Raw genomic sequence first — 25,493 nt, 5'->3', positions numbered from 1 at the left:
TTAAATGTTGTTATAGGTTTAAAAAAGAAATGATGAATTTCTATTTTTAAATTCTTATATTGAATCAATTAATTTTACAATCGGAATATATAACTCGCGCTGCCAATCTCACTACTTTACGCATAATGATATTAATCCTCAATACACACCGTTAAATTTAACTGCTTGCGCGAGAATCTGACGAAGTGTCAAATTCTGATTTCAATCAAACTTTGTGTGCACTTAGGTATAGGCTACATAAATAAATGAATTTAGAAAATGTCAGTTGCTGAAAAACATTTTAAGGTGTGAAAGCATTATTGGTATAAAGTAGTTTTTTTTTACTTTCTTTCGTTAAATCCTAAAAACTATTTATGATAAACATAAGATTGATATTGAAGTTTTATAATATGTTTACCGCTGTGCACGTCAATAATATTAAAACAGAATAATTATTTTCAAAAGTCTTTAAAAAATTTTTATTTTTTGAAAATGATTATTTTTTTTTAATTACATTGAAACAAAAGATCAAAAATAGTAAAAACATGATCAATTTACTTTGAACAAAAAATAATTTTATCAGACATCTTGTCCCTGATGATACACACTCAACTTTCGCTTATGCTGTACGAAAGATGACGAAATAGAGTGTCTTAAGCTTTTTATCAATAAACTTTTTCAGAGAACGAAGCTGATCCCTTTTAATTACCAGCTATCTAATAATTACCGGTTTTGATTTGTATGTCGCCGGAGATCAATGTTTCTCTCGTCTGAAATCGCTACATGTCAAATTGTCTATCTAATTGTTTCTAAAAAAAAAGGTCACAAAATCTGACTCTCTCGTAAAATATTTATTTTTCATGATATTCTATTGCAACGTGAGAAGAAAAAGGAAATGCCTACAGAAATATTCCGATTGCGTTTGCATCAAACATTTAAAAATGAAATCATATGCCTTTTTTTTTAATTTTTATATTGAATTAGTTTTACGATAAAAATCATTAAAAATACCAAGCTCATTATATTTTACATAAAGGTATCAAAGATCACTAAAAAATGATTCAGAACGTCGTAGAATATTTTGTAAAATATTTATTTTTTATGATACTCTAACATGCGAAAAAAAACAAGACTATCTAAGAATATTCTGATCAAACGTGTGCGTCAAAGTAAAAATTAATTTAAAAATGAAATTATAAACCAAAGACTTTCTTTTTCGAATTTCTATATTAAATTATAGTTTTACAACGGGCTATTAAGCTATCATTATTCTCTGCATAAAAATACTAAAGATCATTGAAAAATATGCATTGAGAAAACTATTTAGTTAGACAGACCAAATGTTTAGTTAAATACTGATGAAATGAATTTTATAATTATAATTATAATAAATATATAATTATTTTGATCAAACAATCTGTAGTTTTAACCAAACAATTGTTTTTATACAACTACAACCAAATGATTCGTTAAATGTAACTAATTGTAAATTTGTGGTGCTAGTAATTACACCATTTATTTGATCACTATTTAATTGAACGTTGGGTTGATATTTCTCTCAGTGGAGGTATCGTAGAAAATTTCGTAAAATATTTATTTTGCGATGATTTTACTTGCAAAAAGCACTTAGTTGCATTAATGTGTGACTAATCAACGTACGCGTCATTCGGAATCTCAAAATAAGGTCTTGCTTGTTTTATACACAGGGACAACGGGTTCGCATCTACAAGGGACGCGACATGAATTCGACAGACCCTGAATCTGATCACAAGCCGCTCAAAGAATTACGGTACGACGTATACGATTGTGAAAAGAGGACGTCGAGCCGCACGCCATATCCTTGCCTTTGAAAAGGTCGTCCTTGACGATCCGTCGTTTCTCGCAAGGGTCTGAGTAAATAGAAGCTATTATTTGAGGGGGATCGACCGACTCGCTGCACCAATAAAACAGGTAACATACGTTAATTCGCACCGATGTAACTTAGGTGCAAATTAATGTTCCAGGGTGCATTCCGTTTCACGTATAACGTATGCACATCCATGTACTAAATATTATAATTTTATAGAAAAATGTTCGATTAGAAATGAAAACTCTTGCAGTGATACACATTTTCATAAAGACAGACTTGTGCTCAAATTGAAAAAATTCGCTGCTCTGTTAATAACAAAATCAGATTGAAAAATGTATTCAAAGAAAATTACAACGAAACACCGATTCTGCTTTATTTCAATCTTTATCTGTTTTTATTTAAGTATGAAAATGTGTGTAAAAGATGGTGTAATTGTGGCAGAATAATATAAAATAAAAAAAAAAGATAATCTTATGTACGGTCACGAAATTGTCTGGACACACAAGACATTGGAAGTTTATTTTATGCTATAAAATTAGAAATGTACTTGTGATAAAAATGCGATGTGATGGATAGCTCAAAAACTTTCACTTCCAATCGAGTTTTCCCTAAAATATAATATTTGATGAATTTAAAGCATAAAATAAACTTTTATATCTTGCGTTCGGACAATTAATTTCGTGACTGTACGTGTCGTTGCGATAAAATGTTTGTCGCCATGTCTCATCCATGGTTCTTTTTTATGTAAAAAATATAGAAACGGAAGTAAAAGTAGGAGACTTTCATCGCAGAAGCAGATGTGAAGTACTTTCTGCTTGAAAGTAACTCAAAGAAATTCAACGAAATACTTCAGGTAGGACACAGGATACTCTTGACATAATTAAATAAATTAATGAATAATAATTATATATCATTAAGTATTTTTTTTTTTCTAATTCCTAAATATGTTTTAAAGGACGCGTTCGACAAATAGTTGATATGACCACGATGGCTGGCAGTGAGTACACATCTGTAAAGGACTTCTACAGAGACAGATCGATTTTTATAACTGGAGCAACAGGTTTCATGGGCAAGGTTCTCGTCGAGAAGCTGCTGAGATCGTGTCCGGACATCAAAAACATCTATCTTCTAATGAGACCTAAAAAGAGTCAGAACGTACAAGAGAGGTTGCAGGAACTTTTAAACGGACCGGTAATAATGTCACCTTCTTTCCCAACATCAGCTATTTCGATTATTGTTCCGAAAAATTAAAATACTGTTACTTCCGACAGCTTTTTGAGAAATTACGACGGGATTCTCCTGGCGAGCTTTCCAAGATTGTACCCGTAGCTGGCGACATTACGGAACCAGAGTTGGGCATCTCGGCAGATGATCAAAATATGTTAATACGATCCGTATCGATCGTTTTCCATTCGGCAGCCACGGTCAAATTCGACGAGGCTCTGAAGCTTTCGGTCACCATAAATATGTTGGGCACCAAAAGATTGGTTCAATTATGCAACCGCATGCACAATGTGGAGGTAAGAGAAGGGTTTCTTTTTCTAATTGCTCAATTCTAACTATCGAATTACCGCCACGTCGAGCCGCGATTGGTTTGCACTCGCAAATCGAATTCGATAGCAATCTTATTTTTACGAATGTGCTCTTTACGAAAGATTACAGTGTCTTTTGTCTACGGATGGTTTACATCTCTACCTCATCCCTCGAAAGATACACCCTCGAGGCAATGTACTCTCGAGAATCTTTCGAACGCTTCGTTTCATTTGCTCGTGATGTACAACATCGATTTTTAATTAATCAACAACTAATCTGTCCGAGTTTCTACTTAATTGCGAAAATACATTCGATTTGTGTCAACAAATTCAAAGGTAAATAGAGCCGGCTTATGTACGAGTGTATTTGTATTCTGCACTCTGTATCACGCGATTTCTTCGCGCGATTAAATCACTCACCGATCGTCTGTCGTTTAACAATCCCATTTGTTCTTTCATAATAGCATAGATTAGTCGCGGATTAACGCGAATAAGATATAGTCAAGTGAATAAAAGTGTCAAATGATGCTATTAGATTTTCAAAAGATATTTAAAACAAAAAGAAATATTAATATTTTATTGTCATTTTATGCACACGCATTTTATGAGATGAAACGTGAAAATTACTCTCATGTGACTTGCAAGTGATTGTCTGACAAATTTTACGATCTCTTTTAGTTTTATGTGACAGTCAGTGAGCAGAGTACTTGTACAATTTGACATTTATGTGATGATACTGTACGCAACTGACTATCAGAAACAGTCCTAGCAAACAAAATTGATTTGAAATGATTAAAAATAAATTCATGAATTTTGACATTTTGAATTTGTACATCAAATTTTTTTAATCCATAATAATTTTTTTAAATCTAAAAATAATATAATATCGACAAGAATATGTACGAATTCAAAATGATAAATAACGCATTTCGTATTTCAATCGATTTGAGTCCAAAAATACTTGGGCCGTAAATGAGTTACCCCTGAATACATCCCAGTTCAAAATTATGCAAACAGTTTCGATTTCAGTTCAAAATTATGCAAATAATTTCATTTAACTTGAGTTAAAAAATAATCTTGAGTTAAATAATCTTTCAGCAAACGAAAATAAATTCAAATAGATTGAAAATTGCAATTCATTTTAATTTATCCGAATTTGCGCTTTAGAGTCATCGAGTATTTTTGAAATTAAATGGACTCAAACGGATTGAAATACGAAATGCGCTATTCATCATTTTGCATTCGGATGGAGTTCTTATTATATTATTTTTGGATTCAAATGGATTTGAAAAATCTGAAGCGCAAATTTGAAAATGTCAAAATAAATTTATTTTTATTCATTTTAATTCATTTTCGTTTGCTAGGCTCGATTCTTATAAATGTGTAAGTAGTGAATACTTAAAATTGAAATACGAAATGAATTATTCATTATTTTGAATTTGGATGGATTCGTATCCGTATTACATTATTTTTAAAATCAAGTGGATTTGAAAATGTCGAAATGAATTCATTTCTATCCATTTCAATTTCTTGGCTGAGTATTTGCATTATGCCTTTTTTTATTGAAACAAAAAATTTATTTGACGTAAAAATTTATTTATTTATGATTTTGAACTGTGACTTGCATCATAGGTTAAAATTATAAATAAATAAATTCCTACGTTAAATAAATTTTTTGTTTTAATAAAAAAAAGCATGACGGAAATACTCAACAAAGAAATTGAAATGAATTGAATGATAGAAATGAATTCATTTCGACATTTTCGAATCCATTTGACTCCAAAAATGATGTAATACGAATATGAATCCATTTGAATTCAAAATAATGAATAACTCAATTCGTATTTCAATTCATTTGAATCCAAAAATAATATAATGGGAGCATGAATACATCCGAATTTTAAATGATGAATAACGTATCTCGTATCAATTCATTTGAATCCGTTTGAATCCAAAAATACTTCGGCACTCTAAAACGCGAAATCGGTTAAATTAAAATAAATTATAATTTTTAATTCACTTGAATTTATTTTTGTTTGCTGGGTACGTAAGCCGTGAATGTATATCCAAACATTAAATAAAAATATTCTTGTTTCCATCGAAATGAATACAAAAATATGGTTTTATTTAAAGAAAGATTATAAATGTTTTTGATAGAGGAAGCAAACTCATTACTTGGAGTGAAAGATATAAACGTCGCCATATAGTTTTATTTGCTTTTTTTTACCTAATACAAATATATATCTTTTAAAATATATATGTATATATTCTTTTATCTACATTTTTATCAGTAATAAATATATAACATTCGCAATTTGTTATTCTCACTTTCATTTATTTCACATTTTTATTGCATTATCGAACATTACATCAATTACTTTCAATCTATTCAATGCACGCAGTTAATCAAGAAAATATATGTTTGAATTCTTTTTAATTCATTACAAAGTATACAATGCCTTATTCACGTTCATGAACAGAAACGAACTCATACCCTCAGATATGAATTCATTTCAGTTCATTTCAATCCATCTCCGGGGCTCTAAAATACGAACTTAATAAATTTAAATGAAATATAATTTTTAATTCATTAGAATTTACTTTTGTTTGCTGGAGTAGTATTCTTCTTTAAAATCTCTTTTTCTTTATTTTTTAAAGTGTAAAATAAATATCCCAGTAATCGAACATGCCCCTATATCCGGACATTTACGAAAACTTATTAATCTTAAATGTGTTTTCTTATAATATTAAAATTTAATTGTAATCTTTAAATATCTTAAGATATTTATAAGTAATTTATTTGAAATATTATTACAATTAACATGAAAAATTAATTTGTTATACAATTAGGTGAGTTTATATTTTGGTGATATCACAGTTCTTTAGGAAACATTATGTATTTGCCAAGATAATATTTTTTGTATTTATTTTGTAAACATTTAAGACATTAAAGACATGCGTTTTACATTGTCCGGATAATGATTCATTCAGATGTTTTATAAGGTTTTATGATATTTGGAATAATTTAAAAATTTTTCATATTTGTATTTATCAATAATAATACTAACAACAATAATAATAATAATAACAATAACGTTTCATATTTCAATTAATTATATAATTACATTACTTTATATCGTAAATTTTTACAAAAATTTATTAATTTTGACCCTGCATCGTTGCATGTCCGGTTACTGAGACGTTTACTTTATTTAGAACTTTCTTCGTCAACACATTTTTACGCATTATCGTCATTAGAAGCACATGAGGCAAAAACTGGACATTTGCATTTCGTATTTTTTACAATTTGCAAAATGTGCAATAAATACAAACGTTTGATCGTAGGCGTTCGTTCACGTGTCAACGGCGTATTGCAATTGTGATCGCAACGACGTCGCCGAGGAAATTTACCCGGTTGGTCGTGAACCCGATCAAGTAATCGCTCTGACAGAATGGATGGATGACAAAATGTTCGAGGAGTTGACGCCAAATCTGATCGCCAGCCGACCAAATACGTACACATTTACTAAAGCATTGGCTGAGCGGATGCTCCAGCGAGAAAGGGGTTCTCTACCGGTAGCGATTGTCAGGCCATCGATTGTACTGTCATCGTACAGAGAACCAGTCGCCGGCTGGGTGGATAATTGCAACGGCCCCACGGGGATTATCGCCGCCGCCGGAAAAGGCTTCTTCAGGTGATTACGATATACAGTCATAATTAATAATTATAGTATCAGTAATAAAATTAGAATAAATATTGGAACACATCGGTATTTATAGTTTTAGTATCGCGTTCGTTGTTCGTTACTTTTACGCAGATAAATCTCTAACAAAGACTACGGTCTCTCGTTTGTGCAGAACTATGCTGTGCCACGAGGACAAAGTGGCAGATCTGGTGCCCGTCGACATTGTGATCAATCTAATGATCTGCGCGGCATGGAGGACCGCCACGCAACGCATCGTCACCATCCCAATTTACAACTGTTGCACCGGTCAGCAAAACCCTATAACTTGGAAGCAGTTCGTCGACCTGTCGTTCCAATATTGTCGGCTACACCCAGCAAAAGATGCGATCTGGTATCCGGACGGTCGCTGCCACAGCTCCGCCTTGTTAAACAAATTGTGCGTGGTATTTCAGCACATGCTACCTGCGTATATCTTAGATACTCTCGCTCGACTCAAGGGCTCGCGGCCTATAATGGTCCGCGTACAGAGGAAACTTTCCAAAGCCGCCAACTGTTTGGAGTACTTCAGTACGAAACAGTGGAATTTTAGGGACGACAATGTGCGACGACTGGGTGAGCAACTCAGTCCAGAGGATCGAGAAACGTTCATGTTCGACGTTAGGCAAATCGACTGGCCGTCATATTTGGAGCATTACATTCTGGGAATACGACAGTTTATCCTGAAAGAGAGCCCGGACACACTGCCAGCTGCTCGTTCATACATCACAAAGTAAGACACGCCTCTTCGCTTTTCAGCAATCGTTTTATTATAGCATGGCCTCTTTCTAGAACTCTTCACAAGAGACTGTGTGAATCAGTATTAGCCTCTTGGTAGTGTATGACGTCTACACGTACAAGTGTACACGCACAAATTAATCGTTTTCTTTTTATAAATATTAAAATTGATTAAAATATTTTAAATGTTTAGTTAAAATATTAAAATTCAAAATAGTGACTTTAAAAGTCACAACATTTTCAAGTACTTTATGAACCAAATATGACAATTATTTTAAATAACTATAAAGGGATACGATTATGTATTCATATGAAATAAAAATTTCTAAATTAATTTTGAAAATCTAATATGGTGGAATTTTTAACATCAAATTTGTATTCAGTCACCTCGGAAACCCTTAAAACGTAAATCCATATAAGAAAATGCTACACATTTTGGACTTACATTTTAAGATGCACAATGCAAAGATAAAAGAATGGACTCTTCTTTTATTTGTCAATATTTTTGCTACAGAATTCTACAATATATTTTTATATTTTTAGAAGTAGAAATTCATTATAGAATTTATCTTTTTTTTGTGTGCTTTCTTTTTTATTCTACTTATTTAATGAATAATTATTTTAACCAGTTATGTTAATGTTCAATACATTGTACTTTTTGCTTTTTTATTACTACCATATTATTTTATATTACTGTTGTATAAATATATATCTAGAATTTTTTAGAAACTTTGACTTAAAACGAAAATCGAGCAACTTAATTTTTTAATTCTTTTTTATGGAGGAAGGTTACGCGTGTCATTCTTCTAATTCTGATTTACTTCTTTTTACAGATTGTACTGGCTTCACAAGGCCGTGCAACTCGGGGTACTGATAATAATGCTACGCGTTCTGCTGTTACGCAGCTCCACAGCGCGAGGAGCTTTCTTTTCGCTGCTGTCCATCGTACTTCGCATGTGCCGCTTGATTGTTTGACGGCTCAGAACGGGCCCGGTCGATGATCGCGATCAACGTAATGCAAGGCGGCCATTATCCAGCGGCCGTTATTTAAAGGTGCGATTTGTTCTTCGACCTCGTTGCTCAGCCTCCTCGACGATAAAGCGCTACCTACACACCCATCGATTGGCCTTTTCGATGTTGGTGACCATCGAAAAGTAACAACGCCGGTTCAATCAAATACTTGATTCTCGAAAGGGTGATCTGTTACCGATCCGATTGAAGACAAGAATTCTACGACGGAACTATCTGCCCGCGACTATATAAGTATGCTCCAAACACACTTTGCATATATTACAATAATTATTATTACATTACCGATGTTATTCCTTGTTGCCCCCCGTGCAAATCATCGCGATCGTCACGAAAGTTGCCGGTCGTCGAGTTTCTATATAGCGACGTAATCGTCATTACGTGTTCCATTACGCTAGAATAAAAATAAACGCGCATCACCATAATTATTGCGTTAGTCATCGTACATCAATATACTTTGCACAACGTCAATTTCTAATGAATAAAAGGAGCCAGGCACACACATACACACACATGCATACACACCCTCTCGTGTTGCTAACGCGAGCTCGTTTTTAGTCTAGCTAGTCGGTTTTCGAGATATGGTAAGACGCTCGCGAGTAACCATTGTTCTCACAATACACGGCGGCATCATGAAAGGAGCTGTCGTGCCTTTGTACTGTCGATGTCTGATATTATATTTTTTTCTTTTTACTCTGTGACGTAAGATACGTAGATAGATATTTTACTACGATCGCATGATAACTCGCGTATAGAGGCAAGAAAATCGCCATTAACTTAGAAATAACACGTAAAAATGATGCCGCATGATAAATCCGTCAGTCCGAACAAGTGCAACAACAAGTATGTTATGCAATGTTATGACAACAAATGTGTGTACAGCTTTTTTTTTTAAGAACTGCCATTGATACACAAAAATCTCTTATTGTTAGCCATAAACGTGTCTTGTCCAGAACAAGAGACCAACATCCTTACGAAACTTGTCTCGAAACAAGCTACTGCGCTACAGTTTACAGTCTTCTTTAATGAAATATCTCTATATGTATCTTACACGTCTTATTGTCATAGGCTCAACATTTGACGAGTTTTAAAGGCATTGGCAATTCATTGAATTATCTTGTTAAAAATCAGATCGATCAACTTGATATGCGATAGAAATAAAAATACCAGACTCACGCAAAGTCCAAATTAGAATTATGCTAATAAGCTAGTAGATTCGAGCAAGTAGATCAATTGCATTCGTATCAAGCTTCGCCAGCCTCGCTATCACATTATGACATGATCTGATAACGGAAATCGAATCATTTAAATCGCTAAGAAGCGGCGGATCCTTAGTTTCTGCAGCTAATCTGCCATCGCATTCTGTTTACGGATTCCGTTGGGCAGGCAAAAACTTGTAGCAGTAACTTTATAATCTATCCACTTTCGATAGATTTGATCGTCTGGATTTTTGAAAGCACGCTTTTATCAGATTTAAAAATACGTGCGAATATATCTACGAACTGATAATTCATTGTTGCCATGTCTTTAAGATGACGATGATATACGAAAGCTTTGTTATATTCATTCAATTAGCTATTTGTATCGACCATCACTTTGCGTAAAATAATTTATCAAATCGGAGCGGGCTTCCCCTTCTGTTTTACGATCAATCGATGAAACGCTGTCGTGCTTCGAGAATGAGAGATACATTTGAAAATAGATAAGCATAAATGTAAACGGGAATATCCGTGTTAATTAACAACGTAAGAAAAAAAAACGACAAATAATCTTAATTCTACGCCAAGGAGTAAAAGAGGGGTAGTGCTACGAAGGTCACCTTCTACTAGTCTCGTCTGTATTGTTACTCGGTTACACAGTGCATAAAAACAATATTTAATATGTATAATTAATTTAATTAATATTATACTATGCTACTATACAAATTACATTAAAATTGATGAATCATTACAAGTGAGTGTTTCGCTGTTTCTCTCTCCTCGATATCCTAGAAATAAATTTTGCTAAATATTATATAACTATATTATTTGACGGAGTTTTATTATTCATCAATAAAATTTATTTCATTAAAAAGAAGAATGCGGCATTTTTTTGTCAACGCACATTGAGATCAATGTCAAAAAGGCAAATGAAGTCTGTAACGTTTGTTGACTTAATTTGTATTTGCTATTGTGGATATATCTAACGCTATTGCCGAGTCTATTACTACGTCTATTACTACGTTTATACGTCACCATTAATCGGGTTTAATAACATCGGTAGTTACAAATTGACCAGTCACAAGTATTCCTTTGAAGAATAGATTGTAATTGGCTAGTATCAAAGCTACAAATGTTACTACATCCGATTAATGATGACGTGTGAACGTAGTATGTCGCGTGAGAAATCGTTCATATCTATTTCTAAAAGCGAACTATTGGTACAATTTATTGGAATTACAACATTGTCATATACATTTACATGTTAAATTTTTCTCGGCGAATAAATATCAACACTTTCGGTCATCAGATGGAATTTAACACTTAATGATAATTTTTATGAAATTTAATTCGCCTTTATATGTGTCTGAAGCATTAAATTTACAAGAAGTTTATTGCGAAAAATATAATTCTAGCCAAAGTTTGAATTTAGCTCTCTGCGATAAAAATTTTTCTTAGAATTCTTTACATAATTTTTCGGAATTTCTATATAACTTCAGATAATTTTTTAAATTATAATATTATACAGAAATTTTTAAAATTCTAAAACTTATTTAAAATTTAAAAAATTTAAAAATTTTGAAAAATTATATAAAGAATTCTAAGAAAAAGTTTCATCAAGAACAGAACATTTGAATAAGTAAATAAAAAATGTCTGATATGTACAACATAGATTATAGAACATTATATAATATTTAATACTATATACAACATAAGATAATTAAAAATCAATATTCTCGATTATCCGGCGGCCTAATAATTTCCGTGAGTTTTACAATTTGTTTTTGTGCTTCGATGATATCTTATCCATTTCGCATTATCTGCCGTTCTTCAAGTTAATCAACTTGGAATAAATTATGGACGCATCGGACGAAATGTTCACGTCCGCTTCGAGCGGACAACGAAACCGCGCGCATTCATGAATTACGTTTAGTTCCAAAAATACGACGCTCCCGTCACAACGTTTCTGCTTATCCGTATTCTGCTTATCCGTATTATGAGGCGCCGCGCCGTGCCGTCGGCTCCGTTATTCTGTGCGCGCGCGCACATTTTTTGTCACAAGTACAAGCAAAGTTCGAGACGTAAACGAGACCAAGATACAGGTCGAGTCTCGTTTTGTCTCTCAATTGCGATAATACTCTGATTACACGAAGAATTTGCTCGTCGGCCCCGACGCGGCGCCGCGGTTCGATGCTGTGGTAAATCGGCGAGAAGAAACGGAACAGTGAAGAAGAATGAGCCGAGAGTCGGTCAGTGTTTGCCATTAGCTATATAAAATTATCTAGATAATTATTTAGATAAAGAATGGTTTTATCTGATCTTTATCTAGATTACAAAAATGTATATTATCTCTAGCTTAGATAAAAGAAGTCTTGTCTTTTTTAAAATCCAAGTAAATGTGAACAATAATGGGTATGAAATATATATCTTCAGCACTGCAATCTTCAAGTTATCACTTATTCTGAGAGGAAAACTTTTTAAAATGATAACAATAGATTGCACAGATTAGAAAATATTAGCGCATATAAAAATTGCCACAAAATTATAAATAGTTTGAAAATTTTTACAAAGAATCCTGTCGCATTAAATGTGAATTATACATTTTCTTTAAATTTTTCAACTTTGATTTTTATTTGCGTATTGATCCAAATCAAAAGAATTTTTTGTTAAATTGAATAATTTAAACAATTCATGTGTTTAAGTAATAAAGATTTAGAAATAAAAATATGAATATATTATTTTTATATATTCTAAAATATTTTGCTGAATAACGATGTTAAAATTATCTATATATAACGATATATAATTTTATTTTTCATCTAGATAAATTTAAATCTTTACCTTATCTAAAATACGTTTACAAGTTATATTATTTTTATTTAGATTATTCCAATGTATATATTCACCAAGAAAAAAGCAAATCTTATCTTTCTCAAATTATCTAAGTTAATATGAACAATAGTATGAAATATCCTTAGCAATCTTTAAGTTATTTACAAATAAAAATATGAATATATTGTTTTTCTATCCTAAAATGTTTTACTGAAAAACGATGTTAAAATTATTTAGATAAAGAACATATAATTTAATTTTTTATCTAGATAAATTTAAATCATCTTTATCTTATCTAAGATATGTTTACAAGTTAAATTATTTTTATCTAAATTATTAGAATGTACATTATTTCATGTTAGATAAAAAGTGTTATCTTTTTCAAATGAACTAAGTTAACGTAAACAATTTTGTCAGCGCACACGCTTCAACCTTCAAGTTATTTATTCCAAGAGATTTTCTTTAAATGACAATAAATTGTACAGATTAAAAAATAGTAGCGCAATGTAAAAATTGTCCTAAAACTGGTTTGAAAACATTTACAAAGAATATTGTCATTATAATGTGAGTTATATATTTCTTTTATATTTTTTAACTTTGATTTTTATTTTTGTATGATATTACATCCAAATCAAAAGAGGAATAATTTTTGTCAGATTGAATCATTTAAAAGAACTGTTTTTCAGAAATAAAGATTTACAAATAAAAATAAGAAGATATTGTTTTTATATTGTAAATTTGTGCTCAACAGTAGCATTATCTATTCTAAAATTATCTAGATGAAAGATATGTGATTTTATCTTTCATCTAGATAAATTTAAACTAAAATCATCTTATTTAAGAAACGTTTACACGCGATACGTTCACACAATTTATCTTATCTAGATAACTTGTCGTTATCTAACCGCAAGCACACCAAAGTTGGTCGACAATGCCGACGTTCCGATCGATCGGAATTCGCGCGTGTCGACGTTTCGAGTCGGACATCGTCAGGTCGGTTAGTAATCTCGTCGAGGAACGGTGGCAAAAGGACGGGGCAAGAGAGAGAGCAAGAATGATGAGGAAGAGGAGGACGGCTAGCGAAGCGGGAGGGAGGGCGCACGCACGCGCGCGCACGCGATAGCGGCGCTCGGACGTCGGACGGCCGAGACACGGCACGAATAATATGCGTCGACGACCGGCGACGCCGTCGCACATGCGCGCCCCGGCGCGCCCCTGTTCGTTCACCGATTTCGATTTTAGTCACTCCCGGGTTCGGCTTCGGGGAAAATCGTTCCACGGACTGTGCGGCGGCGTAGCGCGCGCGCGTAGCGGTTAGCCCACGGGCCACCACCCAATATTCGTGTCGCGACCGCTAAACAACGCTAAACGATCTCTCCTTCCCGAATTCTGACGGCCGGCACGCGATACGTGTATCGAGATACCGGGTCACCGTCGAAGGGTGGCGCGTGGTCGACAATCTTCGCCTGGTGATCTCACGAGGATTAAGTATCGTAGGAGAGACGCCGAACGAGCTAGGAAAGGGAGAGAGAGAGAGCGAGCGAGAGAAAGAGAGGGTAGGCACGCGAACGCGCGCGCGCGGGGCGGACACACGCGCGACCGTCGATCTCTCTGCGGTTATCGACGATATCGCCTCGTTCCGTCATCGTCATCGTCATCGTCATCGTTTGACGTCGCGACAAGCCGTCGAGGAAACGACCGTGTCCGGTCCGATCGTACGACGAGCAAAACCGGAGGGACGCTCGAGAGGTGAGAGTCAAAGGCGCGCGACAGTGCTGCGCTTCCGCGAATCGATTGACAACAATACAGTGTGCCGCGTGCGACGACGGAAGAGTCGTTCGCGATTTCATAGATCGGTTAAACGACGCGTCGCGACGCTTGTGGCCGGTTGCCTTACCGCTGAAGGAAAGAGAAGAGGGGGGGGGGGAAGAGAGCAGAGGACAGCCCGCTTTCGCGGCACAGTGTGTCGCACGCGCTCGTCACGGCCGCCGTTTATAACCGCCGATCCTCTCGCGGAACGGCGAACGACGACGCGGGCGGGACGGAGCGTGTCGCGAAACTGCGCGCGCGGGGAGAGGGAACCGGCGTGGCGCGCGGACGGGAGGAGGGCCGAAGTCGCCGAAGAGATGCGACGACGGCGGCATGCCGCTGGCGAGATGCTCTTTTCCTCGAGGCATCGAGGAAAGAGATTTACGACCTCCTCCGTGTCGATGCGGGTGCGAGGAGAACATTTCGCTCCTTGCGCCCGGACGCAGCAGTCGTTAAGATGCGCACACGCGTGCCTAAGGGAAAGGAGGGAAAAAAAAGAATAGGAAAGATGGCGTGTGCACGCGCGCGCGACGGAGTGGCCCAGCGGCGCGGCGCGGCGAGTCTCTCGCGGCGAATTTGGTCACTTGTCCTACGCACGTGCGATAAACTGGAGTTGTTTAAAGTTGCTGCAAAAGTATAATTGTAAAATTCAGTTGTAACAATGGAATTTTAATATTGCGCATTTAAGTGCAAAAATATATTTAAATTTAGGAAAATTTGTTTAAAATTTTATGATTCACAGATTTTGATTGTGAAATTTAATTAAGTGTACAGTTATTTTATTATTTAGATTCAATTTAAAAAAATTAATTATACGAACATGGTAAAAACGTTGAAATTTTAATTACAAAAATATATATAACAAATATATTTTTTCAATATTAATATCATATTTTCCAGCGAGTCTTGATTGTTGCGTATACGGGGAATAATAATACTCACTGATCTGAAGTATGCTACATTTTCGATAGGGCATGTAACATCAGGGCTGTTCTTTTTAGCTGCACTGCCTGAACTTCAGAGTTTATCTTTCTTCTTTCAACATGAAAGGAAAAAGATTAACTGTGAACTGTTGTGTAGCCAGTTCAACTAAAAAGAATAGACCTCAGGCCTATTTTATGTGGAAATTGGAACACTGCTAACTTCAGAGAGGGGCACATTGTTTCCGTATGTATCATATTATGCAATTTATTGGTTTTTTTTTACATTACTCTAAATTGATGACATTGAAAATTTAAATAATAAAATCTGAGTACAAGTTTTAATATATTTATGAATACATATATATATATTTTTTTTTCGGGATTAGAGGGGGTTCATACAGATACGACTAAAAAATAATAATTAAATTGATTAACAATTTAATTTCGTGATATTATTCGGAATTCTTAAAAAGCTGTATGTTTTAAGTCTGGCAAATATGCGGCGCGCAATTTGACGGAATCTTGTAAATGTTTATAAATTCGCCTGAAACTTTATTGAGCCTTAAGGACTTTCGACCGATATTGCTATTTCCGTTATTTTAATTTGTTGTTACACTTCCCGGTCATATTAGGAATGTTTATATTTTATATATACTTTATTTTTATCGGTTGTGTTATAGCAGCCATTAGTACCGTAAAAATTAAAAAAACATTTAAGCGAGCGAAAATTTCAATTTTCTCTATAGAGATTAAATTCGCTGTTTCGCTGTCCCGATGTGGAGGTGTTCCTCGTCAAGTCCGACGCGCAGTGACGCCTATTTTAATGCCGCGCGGCGGAGAATCACGCGTTCCTATAAAAAGCGGCGGTGATTATCGTCGTTTAGGCGATAAGGAATACCCGGTGCAGAGCCGTACTTACGTGGCGATCGTACCCGATAGAACGCAATGATCTTCGTCGAAAAACTGCGTTTATTAGTTAGAGCTTCACGTAGCATTTTTGAGTTTATATTATATACGTTATATATATATATAGTTATTCCGTAATTCGTGGTATAATCGAGAAGAGGAGGATTGACGTGAAAAAATAAGCTGTAAACGTAGAATAAAATTGTTTGTATGATGCGTCATTTCCACAATAATTAAATGTAAAAATTGGTATACTTCACATACATAAAATATAAAATATCTTAGAAGGCCAGTGTATAATAACACAATATCTAAAATGCAACTCATACTGTAATAACAAAATTAAAAATGATATAAAGGCCAAAAATGAGCAAAAATATGGATGTTATAATAGTTGAAAATCTCTGTATATATTACACTGATGTGAGAGAAAATTTTTTCCAAAAAAAAAAAAGATTTTCTTAAAATCTTACATTTTGATGCAGGCATTTATTCTGTTTATGTAAATATTTTCAAGTAAATAGACATATTACCTTAAGTTTGATTTTGTATTTTTACATTTTTACATTGAAATAATTTACATTTAAATAATGATTTTACAAATAAATTAATAATATTATTAAACTTAATTAAATTGTTTTTTATATAAAAAATCTGATTATCGTGAATGTAAAAATAATCTAATAATAAATATTTTCTAGAACTGCAATAAAAAAATATTTAATTAAAAATATTTCATTATTTACATAAATATTTAATATAATTAAATATAAAAAATTGTTTAACTTATCTGCAAATAAATAAGCTATTAGGATTTATCAAACAAATAATTTTTGTGTGTTAAATAAAATATTTTTGTTTTAAGATATATTTTTTTCTCTCAGTATACAATGTGTTGTACAATAAATTACAGTACTAGTTTTGACTTGAATGCAGTCTTCTTCAATACATTAAATTAGTACATTTATTGATTAAATTAAAGTATATTTGTTTAATCGACCAGTAAATCAAACGTAATAATACAAAAACATCAGTTTCAGAGTCAAGAATTGTATTATTCCAATCAAGAACGTGGTTGAATTGCAAAATATGATTAGTAATCACGGAATGTTTGAACTCGTCCTGATTTATGTTTCTTTAAGTCCAAACATTCCATGATTACTAATCACATTTTACAATTCAATTAATTAAATCTTACAATTCAGCCATGACTTTGATTGGAACAATACAATAATTCTTGACTCTGAAATGAATTATTATAAAAGATCGATCTCTCAGCTAAGGCATATAAAATTTAAAAAAAATGGCATTAATTTAAACATTGATAAGGCTTTTGGATGACTTTTATTGTGACATACTTGAAAAAATTTCTAACAACAATTTTTAATGTAACAAACTGTCATTATGTTATTATGTTTAAACATATTTATTATATAATAAAAGGAAAATAATGGGCCATTATAATGAATAAACATTAATACAAACTAATTAAATGTACATATATTTAGAAGACAATAACATTCAATTAAAATTGACGTTTTAAATAATTGATTTAAAGAAAAACCGTATGTTTCGTATTACAGAAAGTCTTCTTGAACGGTATCGTGAATAAATAAATAAAAAAAGAATTTTAACAAGAAGGCAGCATCTCTTCAACTAAACATTAGAGTGACATCTCCATACCTTCATGAATAACTGAAAGTTGAACAAAAAGCAAATATCCAAGTTGAGGATAACATGCGCATGAACAATTTAATAAATAATAAATTAAATAATGTTTTATTTAACTAATGGCTGATCTCCATGTCAAAAGCTACATAAAATTGTGATATTAACTATAAAAATAGACGAAGAATATGAATGTAGTTATAGAATAAAATATACAATGATATATAATTATAAAGCCAAATATTTTAATCTATTTTGCCTTTATAGATGAAAACATATCAATGGATAGTCGAATGCAACGACTTTAACCGTTCATAATGTAAAATTGTTATTAATCAGATATTTATCTCTAATAATTTGACAACGTCTGATGCTTTATCTATATTCAGTTCGATACATACAAGGTTGACGTTGAACACAATTGACTTGTCTTCACGAATTGTCTAATGATCACTTTCCTATCAGCAATTTCCGATAATTCTTGTAATTTAAACTCTTTTATCTATTATGAACTTCGACTAATCAAGTTTATCGTTTATTATTAGAATTTTTACGCCTTATTATCTTAAGAAAATTGCATATTATCGATCTCGGATTTATAATGTACGACAGTCGTTAACCGAAAGATTTTGTTGCTCATTTAATATAGATTCATTGTTTTAATTAAGCACAGATTTATCGGTCTTACATCGCTTTAACATTGTGTCCTTTGACTTTCGTTATTTCACGAGTGTACATGTTTCCGCTTTATATAGTTAACGTTTCGTAATTTGTTTTGTGTTATGTTTGATTCACTGATCGATTTTAAATAAATGCACCAATTTAACTATCTAATTTACTGTACGTGGAAGAAGACTGCAATTAAGTCGAAATTGTCGTTATTTAATGTACATGGTAGTGATTTATAATATATAGACATTCAATTATTATAACATCCATATTTTTAATCAGTTTCGGTTTTTATTTTTAATTTATTTTGATAAAATATCTTGTAAACTATTCATTCTTTAATAACTAGCTTGACACTTTTATGCATGTAATAATGAGATGAATCACTTGATGTAAAAAAAACACTTGGCTATACATAGTTAAATAATTTTCAATCTTTGATTAAAAGCGTAATTAATTAATTAAAGGTTTATTCATACTGCATTCATTTTTTTTCTTTTAATCAACGATTAAAAATTATTTATGAACACCGACCTTTAAAAAAAAACATAATTGCGTATTGCATAATTTTTTTTAAACTGTTATGTGTTTTCGTTATATTAACTGATTCATTTTATTTTATACATAAAAGTATTAAGTATAATATAATTTAAGTATATAAAAGTATAGTTACCAAAGAATGAATAGCATATGAGATTTTATGTCAAAATATGCCAATTTTCAAATTTTCGATCATCTCGGAAACAGCGTGTTACACGAAAAAATGTTATCTTACGTTTTCGACTTATTTTTTTCATGTAAAATCGTTGCCTCTTTGTTTATGCCATTAATTACGAGATACCTGTATATTTCTTAAGCGTACCTAATGTTTCATAATCGTTTGGGAGACGTATAAAACTTACATGTGCTTGGATTAGTCCAAGATTTATAATTCTGGACATTAATTTAATGTGCATCGGCGTTTACAATTGTTCCTTTTCTTTTTTAGACAAATCTTTATCAATAAAATAAAAGCTAATGTCTACAATTACAAATCTTGAATAATACTGATAGATTATTTTAACTCTGCTACTCTGAGTCTATTTAGCAAAACGTACTTTATTTTCCTATTAATATTATTTAAAAAGTTTTGATGGCATTTTTTTGATAATTTTGTCTGTTAATGCAAGATCTCTTTCCTGTGTTCAAATTTTTTTTTATTTTTAGAGCTTTTTTATTATAATTGATCTAAATGGTACGATCGTTCGGGGATGTTTTAGGGCGGCGGGATCTGCGCCGAACTTATACACCGATCGCCATCGGCGTGCGTCGCGGCGGCGAGGAGCGTAACGTCGCCACTACGGCGACGACGACCTCCACGGCGAACATCAGAGGCAACCTGGCGATGAAGCAGGAGCCGGAGGACGAGGAGGATTGCTATCTCGACGACTCGAGCATGCCACCCGCGTCGACGACCCCACCACCGCCGACGGCATTGCTACCGCCGCCGCCATCGTCGTCCTCGTCGTCGTCGTCCGGCCGTCACGGGAGTGTCACGCACCGGGTGCGCTCCCATGCGCGCAGCCTGCGCGCGATGGCGAACCCTAGTGCGGTCTGGGCGCACTTCGACCTGTGCACTAACGATCCGTTACGCGCCCAGTGCCGCATCTGCGGGGCGGTCGTTGTCAGGGGCGGCGCGAACCCGCGTCAGTGCGGCACGACGAATCTGCACCGGCATCTCAGGGTGCATCATGGTGGCCGACTGATCGGTAGACGTTACCACGGTAAATATTGTTTCCTGGAAAAGTCAGAATGTGTTAATTTGATGTCGTATTGACCAAATTATGATCAAATATAAATCATTTTTATAAAAAGTCAATTATTTTTCCAAATTTTGATTTGCCATATTGGATTTATTTTGAATTTTGAAATTCTGATATTATATTCGGATTTAGCGATCTCAAAAATCATATTACCAAGGATTATACTAAGTTTCATACAAATTGCAAAGGTATAAATTTATTTTTTTGTGCATTATATGTTACATACATTGTAAAGAGAATAATTAAGTTTCAATGTCTTAATTAAACGAATTAATTTTAATTAAATTTTTCAACTTCTAATTAAATAATTTCAATTCTTCTAGATGATCTTTCAAATGGACAATTAATATTACAGTTAAAGCTCATGATCCAAATTTACGCGCCCTTTGTCAATGTTTCATCCGTACAAATGCTATATTTATTTTTTATTGCAGTTTTACAGTCAACGTCGCAAGGCAATTCAAGTACGAAAGCCATAAGAATCACGCAGTCTTTAGTGAGACCTCACATTCGTAATATCGCCCCGGCACCGCTGCCCCAACAGTCACAGCAGCAGCAACAGCAGCCACGTCAACCAAAGACTCTCGTATTAAAAACTATTCCGTTGAAAGTAAAGCAAGTTGCACCTACGACTATCAAGATGCCACCGCGACAAACCAATCAAGCGCCCCATAATGTCGTGCATCAGCAACCTACAGAAGTATGTGGATTCTTTAGAAATTATCTGTTAAGAAGAAAGTATAATTTAATCGATCTTTACCAAGCTGACTTTTTTGCGTATTTCAGGTTTGCTTGAGGTGGAACAGTTACCATAGTAATATGCAAAATAGCTTTCCGTCGTTACTGGACACGGAACAATTCGTCGATGTAACCCTGGCATGCGAGGGACGGTCACTCAAATGTCATAAGATGATTTTATCTTCCTGCAGCGACTATCTGGCAGACTTGTTACGGGAAAATCCATGTCAACATCCCATTATCCTAATGAAGGATTTGAAGTTCTGGGAGGTGGAGGCGTTAGTTAAATTCATGTACCGCGGAGAGGTCAACGTCGCTCATGATAAATTACCCCAATTGTTGAATGCTGCCGAAGCGTTGCAGGTGAAGGGATTAGCCGGTCCGAGTCCCTCATCCCAAGTAAGTCGACTATTACGAATTTGTCATATTTGGTCAATATTCATCATTCGTATCTACGAAAGTTTTAAATGTACTTATACTCTTTTATATCGATAGAATGCAAAGACACCGCTACTTATACCTCAAACGAAGCCATTGTCGTCTCAACACGTAGTTCCTAGAAGTACCACAGAGTCCAAAGAGAATAAAGTATCACCCTCGAGGGTGTCTATGTCTTCTAGTCCTAAACGTGCGCAAAAGCGACAACAGTCTGAGCCCATAGAGTCAAGACCTTTTACCAAAATACGTCTGCAGCGACCTGTCACGCCAACGTCACCGTGCGCGACTGTGAAGCTGGAGCCTTTAGATATACCTCTTAGCCCGACGGAGCTATTCTCGGAGAATAACGAGGATGTCACGCCTTCTTCTGATTTTGAGAAGCTTATGAGTTTGCACGAGGAGGATGACCCGGGTGGCGAGGACGCCAACGACGGGGACGACGGGGATGACGAGAGATTACATTTTTGCGAACTGCCAGGTCCGCCGGATTTAAATGATAACGAAGACCAAATGGAGTTTGTACCTACCGATTTCCTAGAGCAACAGCAAGACATTGTCGAAGAACCAGAACCGAGTTGTAATAAAGATAATAATAAAAAAGAGTCTCTTGATTATGCTTCCGCTGATGTTGACGAGGATAATGAAAATGAACAGAATAAGATACAGTCTTCGAGAGAAAAGAAAGTCACATAGTAAGATACCGAGAATAAGATACCGAGAGTAAGATACCGAGGTAATCTACGTAACGATCGGATTATACTACAAATCTCGATGTGAGAACTAATGTAACAAATACCTGCGATTTGTTTTCTTGAAACTCTTAAATGAATAAATGCATTCTTATAATATACATATTATAACGACAAACTGACATTGGTATAACTCACCGGAAGCGACATGTGAGAATCAAGTACCAAAACGAAAGAGATTGTTATTTTTGGAATCTACGTATTAAGAATGAGAAAATTTACCTTTTTATTTAGTCTCGCTGTTAATCAGAGATCTCTAATATCGATTAATATCTTACTGTGTAGAGTTTGGACAATTTTAAAGAAGGTACGTTAGAAATATTTCCGCTAGTCGAGCGCGTCTTTTTTCGCCACCATGTTTATTTAAATATCTTCTACGTGTATTAACTTCGTATATATACAAATAATACGAGCGTCTGATATAGATCACGCATTTATATAAAAAAATTAATAATAATGTCCGCTGTTAAGTGTAATAAAGCGCGTATTCGATTGTCTTGTCTCAGCGGATGTTTCAGCGATGGATTTTTATGTTGTAAAAAAATCCAAATTTTTAGACTCTAGAGTTGTGTTGTGTAACTTATTTTATCTGAAGATGACAAAGTGTATCATGTATCGATTTGTTGCAAATTGTAATTATTTATATATTGGATATGTGTCGAGTATTGTCGCCTGTGCGCGCGTTGGAGTAGGTGTAAATTGTAACGCGTGATAATACGTCTTACAAATAAACGGCTATTATAACACGCAATTTTAAATATACCAAAATTTTTCATCGTACATGCAGAAAGATCTCTGTCTCGATAAAGAAACGCAGGTATTACGCGAGGAAAAATGTGAATCTTCACACAGCGAGTGTAAGTTAAAATGTAAGCTTTCCCTGTTTGTTGACGCGTCGATAGATGTGAATGTGACATCTTTGATAATCGACTTAGAAAATAAAAAACTGATCGAAAAAAATCTAGAAAATCGAATACACTTGAGTTAAGACTCCCATAGACATGCACTGGTATTTTAATACTTCGTATCGCGACATTGCGTAATACATGAATATCTTTCATCGTGACATATACGTAGTATATATTGTGTGCGTGCGTGCGTGTGTATATATATAATATGAGCAAAAAGTATCGGATCGAAAATATCTTAAAAAAAAAAGATATTAGCATTATTTGAATTTTTTACGTAATATAGTCCTTTTAGTATAATCGTTTTAATTATTCTGCACATAAAGATATAAAGATATAGTTATCAAAAAATCAATAGTTTACGAGATATTTTGTCAAAAATATGCCAGAATAAAGTAATAAAATATCTTGTAAAATATTTGGATAACTCTACCTTAATACTTTTATATGCAGAATAGTAAATCACAATATGATTCAGAGAAATCATATTATGTAAAAATGAATCACATAATTTCATTTAGAAAATGGCGATGACTTTTATATGTAGCGTAATGATTTTTTCAAAAATTAATTTTATCGTTATTTTATTTTATTTTATTTTATTTTTTTTTTTTTAATGTCTTATTTTGAAGATATTTTATCAATTTATTACTTTTTGCTCAACTTGTGTATATACAAGGTGTCTATTTTATTTTTGACAGGTAAATATTTTAAAAAATATGGAAGATACAGAAAAATGTTTCAGACAGAAGTTGTACAGAAGATAATAATAAAATTAATTTAAAGAAAATCAATTTTTCAAGATACATATAAAGATCATTGCCAATCAAAAACTCAATAATTTACAAGGTATTTTATGTTTTATTTTGGCATATTCTGACATAAAGTATATTTTGTAAACTATTCAGTTTTTCGTAAATGTATTTTAAAATTTTTTGTACAGAATAATGAGATGAATTAATTAGTATAAAGAAAACCATGAATAAATAAGATATGAAGAAATCTATATTTTTCAAGATATTTATCTGTCAAAAATAAAATGGGATACTGTACACACAAGATATTTCAGACGTTTCATTTCGAGAGAAAAATCTTGATATTAAAATGCCGAGGCTACAAATGTGTATGTGTGTGTGTGTGAGAAGGGTTTAAAGTTTAAATCAAGCTGTCCGAAATGTACGTGCTTAGATATAACAAATCGTACATTGTAGTGAAGGTGTTTTTTAAATATAATATTCTTATTTTTTATATTAGGTTTGTTCGTGTCGTAAGCTCCGTAAGTAACATATTCTTAATACTTATTCTAACGCGCTCTAATTTAAAGTAAACGTATTGGAGCATGTTAAAGCGAGTAGTATATTGGAGTATTTGACGCAAACATACCTATTAATTTTATGTACATCTTTACTGTGCGATGTCATATCTATCTGAGCGCGTGAATTTCGGGTAGTTTAAACTTTAAATTCTTCTCATTTATAAATTACACTGAGAAAATACATGCTGTAATATGAATTAAAACATAGTTTGGTTCAATTGAATGTTGAATCACGGAATGTCGCTAATATATGTTGATTCAATCAAATTTTTTTCATTTAACTATATTTGTTATTGTCTTTACCTTTAATCTTTTTGTTTCATTACTGTTATTGAATTAACAAAATATTACTAATTAGACTAATGCTGTTGATAAAAATGCTCAACAGTATTTTTTTTTCTCTATATTATAGCCTCTACATTCAGTATATATTAAGATTTTTATCTCAAAATAATCTCGAGAATCTGCTCATGAATTAACAAATATCACAATAAAGGACAGTTTCGCTCTGATTAGCTGTAAAAAAAAATCAAATTAAATTTAAAATTATCCGATTAAATTTATGAATTACCAACAACAAAACTGATTTTTAAACTAATTATTTAATTATACATATCACATATTAATTAAAAATATATTTTTACGTAAATTATAACTTGCAGAAAATGGATAAGGAAAATAAAATAAT

At 33.3% G+C, this 25,493-nt stretch overlaps 2 protein-coding genes across 6 annotated transcripts in view; both read left to right on the top strand.

The window, feature by feature from the left end:
- LOC105200646 (putative fatty acyl-CoA reductase CG5065) overlaps nt 1–10,802 on the top strand; it is a 36,584-nt gene extending 25,782 nt beyond the window's left edge. For all 3 annotated transcript variants that reach the window (XM_039457921.1, XM_011168286.3, XM_039457922.1), the window contains exons 2-8: nt 1,686–1,929; nt 2,586–2,681; nt 2,784–3,019; nt 3,100–3,348; nt 6,706–7,055; nt 7,219–7,815; nt 8,654–10,802. In XM_039457921.1, the coding sequence (XP_039313855.1) occupies nt 2,807–3,019; nt 3,100–3,348; nt 6,706–7,055; nt 7,219–7,815; nt 8,654–8,795 (1,551 nt within the window). In that variant the 5' untranslated portion in view covers nt 1,686–1,929; nt 2,586–2,681; nt 2,784–2,806 and the 3' untranslated portion in view covers nt 8,796–10,802. The remainder of the gene's footprint in view (nt 1–1,685; nt 1,930–2,585; nt 2,682–2,783; nt 3,020–3,099; nt 3,349–6,705; nt 7,056–7,218; nt 7,816–8,653) is intronic.
- A 1,253-nt stretch (nt 10,803–12,055) lies between these two features.
- On the top strand, nt 12,056–23,542 carry LOC105200647 (protein tramtrack, beta isoform). 3 transcript variants are annotated; one of them, XM_011168288.3, is made up of 5 exons: nt 12,056–12,297; nt 20,115–20,618; nt 21,092–21,357; nt 21,444–21,794; nt 21,891–23,542. In XM_011168288.3, the coding sequence occupies exons 2-5, from the start codon at nt 20,240–20,242 to the stop codon at nt 22,524–22,526; spliced, it is 1,632 nt and encodes a 543-aa protein (XP_011166590.1). In that variant the 5' UTR covers nt 12,056–12,297; nt 20,115–20,239; the 3' UTR covers nt 22,527–23,542. The 3 variants fall into 3 exon arrangements, with proteins under 3 accessions (XP_011166590.1, XP_011166589.1, XP_025992886.1); XM_011168287.3 differs by lacking the exon at nt 12,056–12,297 and adding an exon at nt 13,774–14,629; XM_026137101.2 differs by lacking the exon at nt 12,056–12,297 and adding an exon at nt 15,590–15,856.
- Nucleotides 23,543–25,493: the final 1,951 nt, after the last annotated feature.

This window comes from Solenopsis invicta, chromosome 15 (assembly GCF_016802725.1).
Source record: "Solenopsis invicta isolate M01_SB chromosome 15, UNIL_Sinv_3.0, whole genome shotgun sequence".
Taxonomy (NCBI): domain Eukaryota; kingdom Metazoa; phylum Arthropoda; class Insecta; order Hymenoptera; family Formicidae; genus Solenopsis; species Solenopsis invicta.
The sequence above is the reverse complement of the archived record's forward strand: the minus strand, read 5'-3'. Positions and strand labels throughout refer to the sequence as shown.

What these genes read in the sequence shown, in the direction of transcription:
- LOC105200647 (XM_011168288.3), top strand. Translation starts at nt 20,240, where the DNA reads ATGAAGCAGGAGCCGGAGGACGAGGAGGATTGCTATCTCGACGACTCG. An exon ending in GATCGGTAGACGTTACCACG is followed by an intron (nt 20,619 to 21,091) that starts GTAAATATTGTT and finishes TTTTTATTGCAG; the next exon opens with TTTTACAGTCAACGTCGCAA. An exon ending in TGCATCAGCAACCTACAGAA is followed by an intron (nt 21,358 to 21,443) that starts GTATGTGGATTC and finishes TGCGTATTTCAG; the next exon opens with GTTTGCTTGAGGTGGAACAG.